At 37.5% G+C, this 16,802-nt stretch overlaps 3 protein-coding genes across 5 annotated transcripts; 2 read left to right on the top strand and 1 right to left on the bottom strand.

Annotated features, from left to right (window-relative positions):
• Nucleotides 1–3,737, top strand: LOC131785038 (uncharacterized). Its single transcript, XM_059101883.2, has 4 exons — nucleotides 1–60; nucleotides 475–547; nucleotides 747–1,484; nucleotides 2,878–3,737. The coding sequence occupies exons 2-4, from the start codon at nucleotides 495–497 to the stop codon at nucleotides 3,599–3,601; spliced, it is 1,515 nt and encodes a 504-aa protein (XP_058957866.2). The 5' UTR covers nucleotides 1–60; nucleotides 475–494; the 3' UTR covers nucleotides 3,602–3,737.
• A 2,070-nt stretch (nucleotides 3,738–5,807) lies between these two features.
• On the bottom strand, nucleotides 5,808–9,691 carry LOC131785060 (uncharacterized). The gene is made up of 4 exons (XM_059101908.2): nucleotides 9,553–9,691; nucleotides 9,081–9,153; nucleotides 8,149–8,886; nucleotides 5,808–6,685 (listed from the first exon to the last, which is right to left on the bottom strand). Exons 2-4 carry the CDS (start codon nucleotides 9,131–9,133, stop codon nucleotides 5,962–5,964), a joined length of 1,515 nt encoding a protein of 504 aa, XP_058957891.2. The 5' UTR covers nucleotides 9,134–9,153; nucleotides 9,553–9,691; the 3' UTR covers nucleotides 5,808–5,961.
• Nucleotides 9,692–12,294: 2,603 nt separating this feature from the next.
• Nucleotides 12,295–16,527, top strand: LOC131785061 (RING finger protein 151-like). Of its 3 annotated transcripts, none has more exons than XR_010718455.1 (3): nucleotides 12,295–12,412; nucleotides 12,502–14,019; nucleotides 14,505–16,527. XR_010718455.1 is itself a non-coding variant. In XM_059101909.2 (2 exons), the coding sequence occupies exon 2, from the start codon at nucleotides 12,545–12,547 to the stop codon at nucleotides 13,442–13,444; it is 900 nt and encodes a 299-aa protein (XP_058957892.1). In that variant the 5' UTR covers nucleotides 12,295–12,412; nucleotides 12,502–12,544; the 3' UTR covers nucleotides 13,445–16,527. The 3 variants fall into 3 exon arrangements, 1 of the variants encoding a protein (XP_058957892.1); XR_010718456.1 differs by having other exon boundaries at nucleotides 12,502–15,250; nucleotides 15,799–16,527; XM_059101909.2 differs by having other exon boundaries at nucleotides 12,502–16,527.
• The last annotated feature ends 275 nt before the right edge of the window (nucleotides 16,528–16,802 follow it).

Here is a 16,802-nt window from a genome sequence, read left to right as displayed (position 1 = left end):
CTTCACCCTAAAGCCCAGACCGTTTGTTTGAGTTGTTTCACTTTTACTCAAATCGCAGAGGTAAGTGCGCTTTTCGATTTCTGAAGAAGACTGATCTTTCTACTCGCTCGCACTCAGGCTTAGCGTTTGAGAGTTTAATACTCTGTTTTATTGAACTCAAATAATGTCGCTCAAAAAGTTTTGGAATTCAGTTGCTGGTTTTTACCTTGTAACAAGAAACATGAACGCTGTTATGTTTCTAGCAATGCTCTCAACATCTTCACTTCTTTCAAAAAATTGTAATAAGAAGTCTCTTTTACAGAAGAGGTTTTTTGCACAAAGTTAAGAAAATGGAACAAAAATGGAACTAAGTCGAAATCCTTGAAATTGTTTCTTTAATTTCGTCTGACCCATGTTGTTTCTCATTTATGTTAAGGCTTTTTACGGGAAACCCAGAGATCTAGTCGTAGCTGATTATAGATATTTGTGGTTCAGGTTCTCATTTCAGATTAGTGATGAGTCTTGTCATCTGCGTTTTGCTGATCACTTCTTGTGTGACTTTCGCCAGGTAAGTATTTATAAACTAAATTGAGTAGAAGAAATTTATTACATATTGAAACTCACTTTGCTTTCAGCAATAAACCTTTTGCAATACCTCGGTATTGTTCATTCTTTGAGCATCTTTAAAACTATTTGGTGACTTGAATCTTTCTAGCAGCGCAATGCGATCAGTTTTTAATTTACGATTTCACATATTTTTTTTTCAGCTCCGAAGAGGAGCTCTATGGAGTTGTCAATGATGGTAAGTTCTACGAGCGACATCCACCTCAATATGCCAGCGACAATTGGCTGGGATCAGCCACTTTGATCGGCAGTGGAGAGTGGAACAGCTTCCAGTTTTTGTTCTTCCACCCAGACGGTACTTTATATGGTGTTCACAACGACAGGTTCTACAAAGGGCCTCCCCCTAAAGCTACCGGTACCGATGCTGCTCAGGACTGGATGAATACAGCGACTCTTGTGGGCACTGGAGGATGGCATGTCTTCCAGTTTCTGTTTTTTGATCCTGAAGGTATACTCTATGGTGTTGCCGATGGCAAGTTTTATCGGCGAGCCCCTCCTACACATGGCTCAGACAACTGGCTGGGATCTGCTACACTGGTTGGAAGTGGCGGCTGGCAAGTATTCCAGTTCTTGTTCTTCGACCCAATGGGAATGTTGTATGGCGTTGAAAACGGCAGGTTTCACAAGAGAGAGCCACCCACGCATGCAGGAGACAACTGGTTGGGATCAGCAACTCTTATTGGTACTGGAGGATGGAACCATTTCAAGCTGCTTTTTTTCCTGAATGACGGCAAGCTGTATGGTGTCAACAACGACAAGTTCTACAAGCGTACACCTCCTGTCCGTGGGAACGATAACTGGCTGGGCTCTGCAGAATTGATAGGCTCAGGTGGCTGGTCTGTGTTTAAGTTCCTGATGGGTCCTCTGAGGCCACCTCCAAGGTGATTTGCAGTTATCATTATTAGATTCATATCCTGGTATTGCATTGCTTAAAGTTGCTGCGTAAAAATTTACACGTGAGTCGCACGGAAAAGGTTTATTTGGGGGTGTGGGTGGGGTGGGATACTAACACCCCTATCAATTCAGTCCCTCCAGTTTACAAAAGAAGATACAAGAGGGAGAGATAAGTGTTTCCTCAGATGCGAATCAAATAATGTTACACAGATAGACTCAAATGTAAACAGCTCAATGTGTACTTCAACTGATAAGGATGAAGAAATATCAATATAAATAATCTCGCCAGAACGACGTTTGACTAGAACCCAGTGAACAGCAAGACCATAGAACAGTTTACTATCCGCAGGATTAACGTGGAAATACAAACATATCATGTTGAAATTGTGTACATCGTAAAATAACAGCAGCTAATTTTCCAAACCGAGGAAAGCAGATGACCCTATATACCTTAGATCGTGATATACTAAACCTTACTAAAAAAAAACAAACAAAAACAAAAAAAACAAAAAAGAAAGGAGTGTCAATTTATTCAAGGTACTTTGAACCACATGATGCGGTAGGTTTTGTTCCCAATAAATTACAACAGGAAAGAACACTTTAGAAACACCTTGCTGAATACTTACTTTTTAAAGAAATATTTCTCACATAATAAGCTCCACTTAGTACCTACAAAAGAGTATTGTGGATCAGCGTGTGAGTCTAGTTGTCGTTGTTGCTGTTGGTGTTTTTTTTTAAGATTTTGTCTCGAAAGTTTGATAGCTCGTAATCCGGTCAAATGAAGGAGAAGGACGTTTTCGTAACCATTAATGTTTAGTAAAAAACGAATAGATTTGAGGTACACTTTATTATAAATTTGTCCTTTTCATCAAGACGTGAGGACAAATTTTGAATCGGTTATAGACTTGAAATTTAAGGAAAACATGTCAGTTAAACAGTATTTTTCCAGCTATTCATCGTGATTCTCTGCCATAAAAAGCGAATAGAAAATGGACCAGTCGTGATCTTTGGTGCGCAAGGAACAAAGACAAGAATCAAAATGGGTGGATATAACCAAGCTTAAATTTGTGCTCAATAAATAAACACGTTCTGTTGAGGGCAGTTTTAGGCCAAGTTGTTCACCAAATTTAAATATTTAAGGCTTCCAAGTGAATCTTAATGTGACGCACCTTTGAGTTTACACCCACCATTAGTCTCCATAGCCATCATTTTAAGAATAACATCTTTAGGTCGGTCCTACAACATATTTAAGTGCACATAGATCAGTACTATATAACAGCAGTAACAGAAATATGGACTTCTCTTCTTCTAAACGAGAATGGATTAGTCGATAAATGTAGTCAGTTTGTAACAGCTTAGAAACTCATTTGTTCTTTATAGACTCTATGGAGTTGTCAATGATGGTAAGTTCTACGAGCGACATCCACCTCAATATGCCAGCGACAATTGGCTGGGATCAGCCACTTTGATCGGCAGTGGAGAGTGGAACAGCTTCCAGTTTTTGTTCTTCCACCCAGACGGTACTTTATATGGTGTTCACAACGACAGGTTCTACAAAGGGCCTCCCCCTAAAGCTACCGGTACCGATGCTGCTCAGGACTGGATGAATACAGCGACTCTTGTGGGCACTGGAGGATGGCATGTCTTCCAGTTTCTGTTTTTTGATCCTGAAGGGATACTGTATGGTGTTGCCGATGGCAAGTTTTATCGGCGAGCCCCCCCTACACATGGCTCAGACAACTGGCTGGGATCTGCTACACTGGTTGGAAGTGGCGGCTGGCAAGTATTCCAGTTCTTGTTCTTCGACCCAATGGGAATGCTGTATGGCGTTGAAAACGGCAAATTTTACAAGAGAGAGCCACCCACGCATGCAGGAGACAACTGGCTGGGATCAGCAACTCTCATTGGTACTGGAGGATGGAACCATTTCAAGCTGCTTTTTTTCCTGAATGACGGCAAGCTGTATGGCGTGCACAACGACAAGTTCTACAAGCGTACACCTCCTGTCCGTGGGAACGATAACTGGCTGGGCTCTGCAGAATTGATAGGCTCAGGTGGCTGGTCTGTGTTTAAGTTCCTGATGGGACGTCTGGGTCCTGTCTGATGAATAGTTTTCATAACGACGGCACAGTAATTCAAAATGCCGGATCTTAGATCACCTGAGAATTAAGCTAATGGATGGATGATGGAAGATATTTGTTCTCTCTTCCATTAATATAAAACAAGGGAAATAAAATTGAAAATACAATCAAAAAAAGTTTCTTTATTGATAACACCATCTATCTTAATCTTGAGCATACGCGAAAAAACACCTCAAATATTTTAAGCATAGGATGAATTGCAGAGAATCCTAGCGCAGCTTTGCCAAAGGGGAAAACTGCAGTTCATTAATTGATTTTAAAAAAAAGGAAAGTAAAGTTTGGCCAGCTGTTTGGGATCTAAACGATTTTTGATGCTATTAGTCGTCAGTCTTAGAAACCGTAAGCTTATTACAGAGACTACACGCATGCTCGTGTCCCACAAAGGATATGCAAAGTCAACACAATTAAACTTGTCTGTTGTAACAGACAATTTTTTTATCTTGTTTCTGACGCTTCAAAACCAGATTGAAGAAAATAAGTGAAAAAATTCTGACGCATCAGAAAAATTTTGAGGAAAACAAATTTGGAAATTTTCTGAAGCGACAGACACAAGAAAATAAATTTAAAAGAAACAGGTTGAAGAAAATAAATTAAAAATTCTGACAAAATAAATGAGAAAAATTTCGAACACGTCAGAAACAGATTGAAGAGAATAAATGAGAAAAAATTTTTTTAAAGAAAATCTCATGTATTTTCTTTAAAAATTTTTCTGACGCATCCGAAACATTTCTCATTTATTTTCTTCAACCCGTTTCTTACGCGTCAGAAATATTTTCACTTATTTTCTTTCACCTTTTTCTAACGCAGTCAGAATTTATTTATTTTATTCATTTATTTTCTTCAAAATTTTTTTTGACGCGTCAGAAATATCATTCTCATTTATTTTCTTCAATCTGTTTCTGACGCGTCCGAAATTTTCCTCATTAATTTTCTTTGAAAATTTTTTCTGAAGCGTCCGAAATTTTCCTCATTTATTTATTTTTTTTCAAATTCATTTTCTTGTTTCTGTCACGTCAGAAATTTTTTCAAATTTGCTTCCCTCAAAATGTTCCTGATGCGTCAGAAACAAGATAAAAAACTTGTCTGTTGCTACAGACAAGTTTAGTTGTGTTGACTTTGCATATCCTTCGTAAAAATAATATGCAACCCGTTCGATGTCTTTTCAAATTCAAATGTTATTTCGTAATGTTTACGAGTGATCCGAGCTTTTTTCGACGGCTGAAAAGGTAAAATTCATGAGTTGCTTTGAAATCAAAGTTGTTTTTTGTGGGACACGAAATGCGCCATAACCCGCGAATATGAACTTGTAAGTAAATAAAGTTGCCTTGAAATCAAGGTTGTTTTGAAAATGTGTCAGAACTGTTTTTTGAAATCAAGACAAAATTCATAAGTGGCCTTGAAATCAAGGTTGTTTTGAAAATGTGTCAGAACTGTTTTTTGAAATCAAGACAAAATTCATAAGTGGCCTTGAAATCAAGGTTGTTTTCAAAATGCGCCAGAACTGTTCTTTGAAATCAAGGTTAAAATCCACCTTGATTTTCGTGGTAAAATTTATGAGAATGATCTGGGCCTTAAGGTGAAATGATGGGTAACTGATCTTAGCTAAACGTACTTTTTCTAACGAGCTCAGGGCTGTAGCCAGACTTCAGAACAAGACGAGGCAAGTTTCGAGCGCTGAAGTCGCACTTGAGCACTTAACAAGTGATGGAAATGGTTCAGTTTCTCTTAGACATTGCAGGTTCACACGGGAATATTTAGGTCAAATAATTATTGATATTTCTAGCATGATGAAATGTGCTACAGTCGTGTGAACACATTTGAATACATATTTTCATCTTTAAAGATGGAGAGTCGAATATGGCGATAATGTTCGATGATAGTTTGAGGAGGGTTGGGGCAAAGAGATGTCTTTAACTAGGATGCGTGTAGTTTCTGTTATAATCTTACGGTTTTCAAGACTGACGACTAATAGCGTCAAAAATGGTTTAGATCTCAAACAGCTGCGCCAAAACTTCACTTTCCTTTTTTTAAATCAATTAATGAACTGCAATTTTCCCTTTAGCAAAGCTTTGCTGGGATTCTCTGCAATGCATGCGATGTTAAAAGTATTTGAGGTGTTTTTTCACTTATGCCCAAGATTAAGATAGATAACGTTCACAACTAAGAAACTTTCTTTTGATTGTATTTTCGTTTTTATTCCCCTTGTTTTATATTAATGGAAGAGAGAACAAACAATTTCCATCATCCATTCATTAGCTTAATTCCCAGGTGATCTAAGATCCGGCATTTTGAACTACTGTGGCGTCGTTATGAAGGCTATTCATCAGTCAGGACCCAGAGGACCCATCAGGAACTTAAACACAGACCAGCCACCTGAGCCTATCAATTCTGCAGAGCCCAGCCAGTTATCGTTCCCACGGACAGGAGGTGTACGCTTGTAGAACTTGTCGTTGTGCACGCCATACAGCTTGTCGTCATTCAGGAAGAAAAGCAGCTTGAAATGGTTCCATCCTCCGGTACCAATAAGAGTTGCTGATCCCAGCCAGTTGTCTCCTGCATGCGTGGGCGGCTCTCTCTTGTGAAACCTGCCGTTTTCAACGCCAAACAGCATTCCCATTGGGTCGAAGAACAAGAACTGGAATACTTGCCAGCCGCCACTTCCAACCAGTGTAGCAGATCCCAGCCAGTTGTCTGAGCCATGTGTAGGGGGGGCTCGCCGGTAAAACTTGCCATTGGCAACACCATACAGTGTCCCTTCAGGATCAAAAAACAGAAACTGGAAGACATGCCATCCTCCAGTGCCCACAAGAGTCGCTGTATTCATCCAGTCCTGAGCAGCATTGGTACCCGTAGCTCCAGGCGGAGGCCCTTTGTAGAACCTGTCGTTGTGAACACCATATAAAGTACCGTCTGGGTGGAAGAACAAAAACTGGAAGCTGTTCCACTCTCCACTGCCGATCAAAGTGGCTGATCCCAGCCAATTGTCGCTGGCATATTGAGGTGGATGTCGCTCGTAGAACTTACCATCATTGACAACTCCATAGAGTCTAAAAAGAACAAATCAGTTTCTAAGCTGTTACAAACTGACTACATTTATCGACTCTTATCCATTCTCGTTTAGAAGAAAAGAAGTCCATATTTCTGTTACTGCTGTTATATCGTACTGATCTGTGTGCACTAAACTATGGTGTAGGACCAACCTAAAGATGTTATTCTTAAAATAAGGCTATGGAGACTAATGGTGGGTGTAAACTCAAAGGTGTGTCACATTAAGATTCACTTAGAAGCCTAAAAAAAGGAAGTCAAATTTGGTGAACAACGTGGCTTAAAACTGCCCACAACAGAACGTGTTTATTTATTGAGCACAAATTTAAGCTTGGTTGTGTCCACCCATTTTGATTCTTGTCTTTGTTCCTTGCGCACCAAAGATCACGACTGGTCCATTTTCTGTTCGCTTTTTGTGGCAGAGAATCACAATGAATAGCTGGAAAATACTGTTTGACTAACATGTTTTCCTTAAATTTCAAGTCTATTACTGATTTAAAATTTGTCCTCACGTCTTGATGAAAAGGACAAATTTATAATAAAGTGTACCTCAAATCTATTCGTTTTTTATTAAACATTAATGGTTACGAAAACGTCCTTCTCCTTCATTTGACCGGATTACGAGCTATCAAACTTTCGAGACAAAATCTTAAACTAGAGACTCACACGCTGATCCACAAAACTCTTTTGTAGGTACTAAGCGGAGCTTACTTTGTGAGAAATATTTCTTTAAAAAGTAAGTATTCAGCAAGTTGATTTAGTGTTAACAACCAGGTTGAAAACGTAAATTGGCCACCGTAAAGAGTAAAAAAGCTGACGTTTCGAGCGTTAGCCCTTCGTCAGAGCAAGGTGTTTCGTCAGAGCAAAGTGTTTCGATTGTTTTCTTTCCTGTTATAATGTATTAGGAACAAAACCTACCGTATCATGTGGTTCAAAGTACTATGAATAAATTGGCACTCCTTTCTTTTTGTTTTGTTTTTCAGTAAGGTTTAGTTATATCACAATCTGAGTTATATAGGGTCATCTGCTCTCCGCGGTTTGGAAAAAATAGCTGCTGTCATTTTGCGATGTACACACTTTCAACATGATTTTTTTGTATTTCCACGTTAATCCGACGGATTGTAGACTGTTCCATGGTCTTTCTGTTTACTGGGTTTTAATCAAACGTCGTTCTGGCGAGATTGTTTATATTGAGTTTTCTTCATCCTTATCAGTTGAAGTACACATTTTTACATCTGAGTCTATCTGCGTAACAATATTTGATTCGCATCTGAGGGAACACTTATCTATTCCTCTTGTGTCTTTTGTAAACTGGAGGGACTGGATTGATAGGGGTGTTAGTATCCCACCCCACCCACACCTCCAAATAAACCTTTTTCATGCGGCTCACGTGTAAATTTTTACGCAGCAACTTTAAGCAATGCAATACTAGGATATAAACCTAACAATGATAACTGCAAATCACCTTGGAGGTGGCCTCAGAGGACCCATCAGGAACTTAAACACAGACCAGCCACCTGAGCCTATCAATTCTGCAGAGCCCAGCCAGTTATCGTTCCCACGGACAGGAGGTGTACGTTTGTAGAACTTGTCGTTGTTGACGCCATACAGCTTGCCGTCATTCAGGAAGAAAAGCAGCTTGAAATGGTTCCATCCTCCGGTACCAATAAGAGTTGCTGATCCCAGCCAGTTGTCTCCTGCATGCGTGGGCGGCTCTCTCTTGTGAAACCTGCCGCTTTCAACGCCATACAGCATTCCCATTGGGTCGAAGAACAAGAACTGGAATACTTGCCAGCCGCCACTTCCAACCAGTTTAGCAGATCCCAGCCAGTTGTCTGAACCATGTGTAGGGGGGGCTCGCCGGTAAAACTTGCCATGGGCAACACCATACAGTGTCCCTTCAGGATCAAAAAACAGAAACTGGAAGACATGCCATCCTCCAGTGCCCACAAGAGTCGCTGTATTCATCCAGTCCTGAGCAGCATCGGTACAGGTAGCTTTAGGGGGGGGCCCTTTGTAGAACCTGTCGTTGTGAACACCATATAAAGTACCGTCTGGGTGGAAGAACAAAAACTGGAAGCTGTTCCACTCTCCACTGCCGATCAAAGTGGCTGTTCCCAGCCAACTGTCGCTGGCATATTGAGGTGGATGTCGCTCGTAGAACTTACCATCATTGACAACTCCATAGAGCTCCTCTTCGGAGCTGAAAAAAAAAATGCGAAATTATAAAATTGAAAACACATCGCATTGCACCGCTAGATTCAAGTCACAAATAGTTTTAAAGATGCTCAAAGAATGAACAATACCGAGGTGTTGCAAAAGGTTCATCGCTGAAAGCAAAGTGAGTTTCAATTTGTATTCGATTTCGTCCTCTCAATTTAGTTTATAAATACTTACCTGGCGAAAGTCACACAAGAAGTGATCAGCAAAACGCAGATGACAAGACTCATCACTAATCTGAAATGAGAACCTGAAACACAAATATCTATAATCAGCTATGACCAGATCTCGGGGTTTCCCGTGAAAAGCCTTAACATGAATGAGAAACAACATGGGTCAGACGAAATTAAAGAAACAATTTCAAGGATTTCGACTTAGTTCCATTTTTGTTCCATTTTCTTAACTTTGTGTAAAAAACTTCTTCTGTGAAAGAGAATTTTTACTACACTTTCTTGAAAGAAGTGAAGACGTTGAGAGCATTGCTGGAAACATAACGGTGTTCATCTTTCTTTTTACAAGGTAAAAACAAACAGCTGAATTCCAAAACTTTTTGAGCGACATTATTTAAGTTCTAGAAAAAAAAACGATTAAGCCTGAGTGCGAGCGAGTAGAAATTCAGTTTTTCTTCAGAAATCGAAAGCGCGCTTACCTCTGCTATTTGAGTTAAAGTGAGACAGCTCAAACAAACGGTCTGGGCTTCAGGGTGAAACGATGGGTAACTGATCTTAACTAGGCTGTTTTTATCAGTTTGCTGTCACTGATTAATGACAAATCAATTAGAGATATTGATAGATGGAAAGTGTGTAGATAATGGTGATGAATTAGGTGTCCTCGACTATCAAATACAATTGTACACAGGCTCCTAAATACGTGATATAATCCAAGATATTTGCAAACCTTTTATATTCAGCTTGAAATAAATTTGCAAGTTTTTTTACTTTGAAAAAAATGTTTTTGGGCAAGGTGAGAAAACATTATTTAGGAGGCTACGGTTTTAGCTAAAAGCCCTCAATATTTTCAAACAATTTTTTAAAATCATTTTTTAATATTTTTTACAATTATTTTTTAATATGTTTTAAAAGAATTGTTTTAATTAATTTTTTCAGTTCTCCAGGCCACTTGATCATAGATCTCGGCCAGGCAGAATTATGGTCATACGTTAAACTTTGGTCATACCCGTATTAAGGATGTTATCAGTAATATTCTGCCAGACTTATACCCCATTCACACCAGCAAAATATGTTTTGTTAAACTGGTTTTCATTGAATGAAAATTATAAACAGAGAACTGAAAAACTTGATTTTCCATTGGATTCAAGTACTTGCTAACTTGCATTTCCAATGTGCTACATTCAAGTCAAAAATATTCGGTTAAATAGTTTCTATGAAGAAAAAAAAAATTAAACTGTGTTTAACAAAACAACTTTTAAACATGTTTAAGCTTTGGTGTGAATGGGGCATTAGATTGTGCTGTGTGTTACAGGAAAACTGTAACAATAGCTAATCTATGTAAGTATTTTTGGTGGCCAAAGTAATTTTTTTAATAATTTTTTTAATTATTTTGCTAAGTTTGTTTAAACAATTTTTTAGATATTTTTTTAATAGTAAACTAATGAGCAGCACTTCTTTATTCAGAGGACAAATGACAAATTTCGGACGCATCAGAAACAGATTGAAGAGAATAAATGATAATTTTTTGTTAAAGAAAATCTCATGTATTTTCTTTAAAAATTTTTCTGACGCGTCCGAAACATTTTTCATTTATTTTCTTCAACACGTTTCTTACGCGTCAGAAATATTTTCACTTATTTTCTTCCACCTTTTTCTAACGCAGTCAGAATTTATTTATTTTATTCATTTATTTTCTTCAAAATTTTTATGACGCGTCAAAAATATTACTTTCATTTATTTTCTTCAATCTGTTTCTGACGCGTCCGAAATTTTCCTCATTAATTTTCTTTGAAATTTTTTTCTGACGTGTCCGAAATTTTTCTCATTTGTTATCTTCAAAACTTTTTCTGACGCATCCGAAATTTTTCTCTAAAGGGATAAGTTTCTAAAGAAACACTAAATTACCTGCGAAATTTTTCTCATTTATTTTATTCAAAATTTTTTTTCTTGTTTCTGTCACGTCAGAAATTTTTCAAATTTGTTTTCCTCAAAATGTTCCCGACGCGTCAGAATCATTTTTATTTATTTTCTTCAACCTATTTTTGACGCGTCAGAAACAAGATAAAAACTTGTCTGTTGCAACAGACAAGTTTAGTTGTGTTGACTTTGCATATCCTTTGTAAAAATAATATGCAACCCGTTCAATGTCTTTTCAAATTCAAATTTTATTTCGTTATGTTTACGAGTGATCCGAGCTTTTTTCGACCCCCAAACGGTAAAATTCATGACTTGCTTTAAAATCAAAATTGTTTTTTGTGAGACATGAAATGCGCCAGAACCCCCGAATGTGAACCTGTAAAAGGTCAAAGTTGCCTTGAAATCAAGGTTGTTTTGAAAATGTGTCAGAACTGTTTTTTGAAATCAAGGTAAAATTCATAAGTTGCCTTGAAATCAAGGTTGTTTTCAAAATGCGCCAGAACTGTTCTTTGAAATCAAGGTTAAAATCCACCTTGATTTTCGAGGTAAAAATGCATGAGTCGCCTTGAAATCAAGGTTGTTTTCAAAATGCGCCAGAACTGTTATTTGAAATCAAGGTTAAAATCCACCTTGATTTTCGAGGTAAAATTCACGAGTCGCCTTGAAATCAAGGTTGTTTTCAAAATGCGCCAGGACTCGCTTTTTATAACTACTGTTGTCTCACTTGTATTCAATCACAGGGGTAAGAACGTTCTTGGACTCCTACTGAAGGACTGAATTTTCCCTCAACTGCCAGACGGGCTTAGCGTACAACATTTTGTCATTTGAAGGAATCTGAAAAATGTTATTACTTGCCAAACTTTCAGAATTCAGTTGTTAGTTTTACTTTATTGCAAGAGAAGAAAACAGTCATGTTTTCCAGCGATTCTCTCCACATCTTCCTTTCTTACGAGAATATGAAAATTCGATAATACAGCAATGTTAAAGATGAAAAAATCCTTGAATCCTCTAAATTTATGGTAATTTAGTCAGACTCATGTAAGTTCTTATAATTAGGCTTTTCACATGAAACCCAGAGATCTTGTTGTAGCTGATTTAAGACATTATGATGTTGTCGGAAACAAACGGCGCTTTAGTAATAGAGATTCCTCAACTTTATTGCCTATTTACAGTCTGTAAGTCTGATCGGGCAACTTGATTTTCTAATTTGAGTGACATAAGTAAAACTTTGGGCGACATGATTCAGGTTCCGGGCGACATAACTTTAGGCGAGATGACTTCTGGGCGACTTCACTAATTACCTTCTTTACCTTTCCTACTAGTCATGCGTTCGTCGTGGTCAGGCATACTATGCAAATGAGTAGCTCATGACCATTCAAATGTAAAAAAATAGTTGACATAATTCAATTACCCACACAAAAGGTAAGGTTACCTTTACGGTAAATGCTTTGTAAGATTATCTGGTAATTATTTCTATCACTTTCATCTGGGTGTAAACACTTTGTCGCTAGGTCACGAAGCTGATTGTTCATCCTTCGCACTTCTTTCGTCATCATGGGACTGAAACAGGAGCATTTTGACGAAATAATTCCCGGCGAATTTATTTGTACCCATTGCCACGATGTATTTCTAGAGCCAGTTTGCTTAGCTTGTCAACATGTGCTATGTAAAAAGTGTTTCAAGAAGAGGATGAAACGCAAAACACCTACGTGTCCTGTTTGCAAAAAAGCCCTGTATTTGGGCGACCAAAATACTGATGGGGAATGGAGAGAGCAGTACGAAAGCCTGCAAGTTAACTGTCCGAAGGGATGCGAGAAAGTGTTGTCGCTAGGAAAACTAAGTGATCATTACGGTAATCACTGCCCACTGACTTTCACTGTTTGCGTGAACATCGGTTGTAATCGGAAGGTACGGCGAAGAGACCTTCCATTACACCTCCAAAGTTGTGACTTCAGAGTCGTACAGTGCGAGGGATGTGGGTTCTCAACAAAATATGTTGATTTACGAATGCACCAAATCGTTCAGAAGTGTCTCCTAAGGACTCGTTTGCACATGATTGTGCAGAACCGCCGTGAAATGACCGCGCGAGTGAAACAGCATCGTCTGAAACTGCGGGAGGAAAGTTTTCAAGTCGAGCTCGAGGAAAGAGATTTGGATCGCGCAAAGATGTGGAGTGCTATTGCCAGGAACGAAATTTCAAGAACAAGCAGTGCGAATCATCTTTCATACGGAGGGAGACAGTCTCCAGAAGTTACTCGTTACAAAGGAGCTTTATCGAGAGTGGTTTATAGCGCTCCATCATCTCCGGTGATGTCCTCTGCAGTGACGTCTAAAACTCTTGCTAGTGACACCAAACTATGTACTTATTGCAATAAGCTTTTCAGCGAACACCGTAATCATGAGGAAGCTTGCAGGTGGCACAAAGGGGTAAGTGACTTTTCTCTTTTTTTATGATAAGTTCATCACTTTGTTCCCATGCAGCTAGCAAACTTAGTATAGGTAGGGAGGGGAGGGTGCAGCAGACAGGAGGGTTTTTAATTAAAGAGTGGAGAGTTTAGAGAGCCCTCGTAAGTGCACATTGGAACATAACAAAACTTGGGACAGTGTCTCATCGTCTTAAACAGTAGAATATACTCCATGCTGTCACATGGTAACATGTTTGTTTCATCAGATGACAACAAGTAGTTGAAAACGGTGTGTAATTTGCAGCCTCATTTTTTTAACTTCGGACAAAAGCCTCCACTCTGGGTGAAAATATGCACAGATGTTTTTCCACTGACATTGTCTGTTCTGAGATGTTAACACTTTTGCAAGGGCAAAGCATGATACTAATAATTTTTACAATCAAAAAAAGCAATCTGTGGTCCCCATTCTGTTATTTTTAACAAAATGATAAAAATATCAATTGTTTGTCTTACTGATAATAAAGTATTTGCATATATACTAAAAATCAAATATAAGCAAGTTTACTTTGTCTCTTTCATTTCCTTCTCATTTATGTGTTGAATCTTACCTGACATCAACAGCCGGTATGTACATTTAACATCTATCTGTTGAATGCTTTTTCTATTTAACATTAATTTGTAAAGTGTTATCAATATACAATACATGAGTTTACCAAGTCCCCATTCTTGAAAAACTTAATGCTACAGTGCTTCCAAGTGGAGCTGGTGTTTGTTGCTAGAAACTCTCTGCTTTGTTTCATAACATTTTTAATCTGTGTTAGTTTTGATACTAGCTTCAGGGTGTTATTTGAGAATTTACAATTTTTTTTAGGATGAGACTCCTCAAATGAAGGTTAACCTCATCCAAGTAAAAGATTTACAATCAGCCATTCCCAAAATACAACCCCTTCCCTACCAAGTTTATGTTTTATAGTCAATTAGAAACAGACAATTCAAAGGTGCTGTAATCCATTTAAGTTGAAATTCAACATCTTTCCTCTAATCTGGAGTTAAACCTGTACAATAGATCTGATTTTTTTTTTATTCCTTCTTTTATGTGCCATGGAAAGGTTGTGGATGTGGTAAGTGACTAATTTGTTTTTTTAGACCTAGGAATGATTTTATTACTTAATCAACAACTGCATCCGTAAGTGGAGGTTGGGTGCCTGAAACATCCAGGGGCTTACACTATTGACAGCCAGCTCCTAGATGGAGACTTCTCCCATGGCTGGAAAATCCTGGCAACCTAGCCATACATCCCCACACAGGAAAGGGAAAAAGGCACCTGCCACACTGAATAAACAGTAGAAAGAAGGAGGGAAGTGGGTGGGGAAAACTGCCACTCCTCATAATGCTGCAGGTTCATGCTCAAAGCCTGAGACCAAAGGCACATGGAATTCTGATGCATGTACATATGCAAAAAAAACTGCTAACTACTAGAGAATGCTGATGCTCTTTGTCATTAACTCCATTAAATTGCATTTAACTGCATCATAAAAAAGAAAATGAACAAGTTAAACTTTTGGGTGAATCCAGTTGCTCATTTATGTCATGTGACTTGACTCTGAAGAAAACATAAATGGAAATTATTACTTCCAGCCAAATTTGAAGAGTAGCAAACAGTTTGTAAATTTATCTCAAGAACACAATATACAGACTGTTCCCCAGAGAAACCTTTTTTCCTTTCTTATTTGTCACCCTCATGTTGAATTTCAGAGGAATTTGAGTTACCTTAAAACAGATCATGCCTGCTATCACTAATTTTTCTTTTGTGTTTCTTTTCTTCCAACTGTGACAATGTCCTTCTCTTCAGTTTGTAAGTAAAATTCCTCTTTAATTTCTAACTTTGTTTTTTTAATATGAAATACTTGAATGGGATCTACACCATTCTACATTTTAAACAGGAGTTGTTTTTACTTGATATTGTTTTGTTTATTTTTTAATCAGTTTTGACATTAGTATTGAAAGTTACTGTAAGAAATAGCATTTAATTCTACTGGAGAACAGAACTCACAATATTTGTGAAATTTTCTGTTTATTCATTTTACAAACTAGTTTATGTATTTTATGACATAAGAGTAATTGATCAATTGAATATCATGTTATTGCTATGTATTACATGTGGCTGTAAGACTATAGCAATATAAAACAATTGAAATTGACTAGAAATATTTTTGATATGCAATAGTCTGAGTAGACTTGCATGTATTCTCTGCACATATGGTAAAGTATAGGGATGCTGTAGCTTAAATCTGTTCTTGTTTTACCAATGAGACTACAAAAATAGCTTAACTAACTCACAGTAATGATTTAATACTAATTTTTGTTATGTTTGTTTTTCATATGCCTGGCTTGCTTTTGCAGGGGGTAAGTTCTTCTTCTTACATCTGATTTCACAAAATGGTTACAGTTCATATTTAATGCATTAAAGGTTTGAGCCACCAGCAAGATTTTGTTGCAACAGGAAAATATTTTTTCCGCTGAATTTTTGCGTTTCATGGAGCCTTGGAAAAAACTGAAATTTGAGGGTAACATTTTTGAGTGTTTTGTTATATAACACAACAAAGACAGTAGAAGATGTAAAGAGAAAACTAATTGAAAATGTATTGATAAATTACATGATGCACACCAGTCAAATGTCATCTCAAGCCACCTTCAATCATGCTATGATCACATGCAGGTTCAGTTGTTGGTTAATTCTTGTAGTTAATAGTGCACTGTTAGCCTTTGACTTTATGAATTTTGCAGTTTTGCCTGATTAGAGATGTTTGATTTGAAAGTGTGCTATTGTGAAAAACATTTCCAACTACAATGTATATAACCTTTATGGCTGCATCCATTGAATAAATAGTGGTGAATTTCATGTGCAATTATTATTAATGGTAAATTTACTTATTTTTTTCATTATATCAAATGTCTCCTGACAACAATAAAAAATTTGAAGGGGGTAAGTACTGAAAAGTTGTTCAGTTTTACTGAAATCTAAGCAATAAGTTAAATTTTAAGCAATTATGTGCTTTGATTCATAGTAAGTTAAAATTAAAATGTTCTGAATGAAATCTTCAAAATAATTGCTTAGATTTACATGGATTTCATTTATGTGTTGTTTAACATGCAACAATATTCTGCCCAAAGTAATTTACTTCTGTTCTTTTTTCTTAACCTGTTATCTGCAACACATTTCTCTCCTCTTCATTTCAAAGATGGTAAGTGACTACACATTTAGACATTTATTACAATTATAGCTGTTGGTTTAGAAAATATACAATGCCTCCCACAAAGGAAGCATAGTAGATTCTTACTTGTCTTTAAAATAAGATTTCAAGTTGGTTTTTGACCCCCTTCTCCCTTCTGTTGGATTTCTGTGG

Source organism: Pocillopora verrucosa, chromosome 8 (assembly GCF_036669915.1).
Source record: "Pocillopora verrucosa isolate sample1 chromosome 8, ASM3666991v2, whole genome shotgun sequence".
NCBI lineage: Eukaryota > Metazoa > Cnidaria > Anthozoa > Scleractinia > Pocilloporidae > Pocillopora > Pocillopora verrucosa.
The sequence above is the reverse complement of the archived record's forward strand: the minus strand, read 5'-3'. Positions and strand labels throughout refer to the sequence as shown.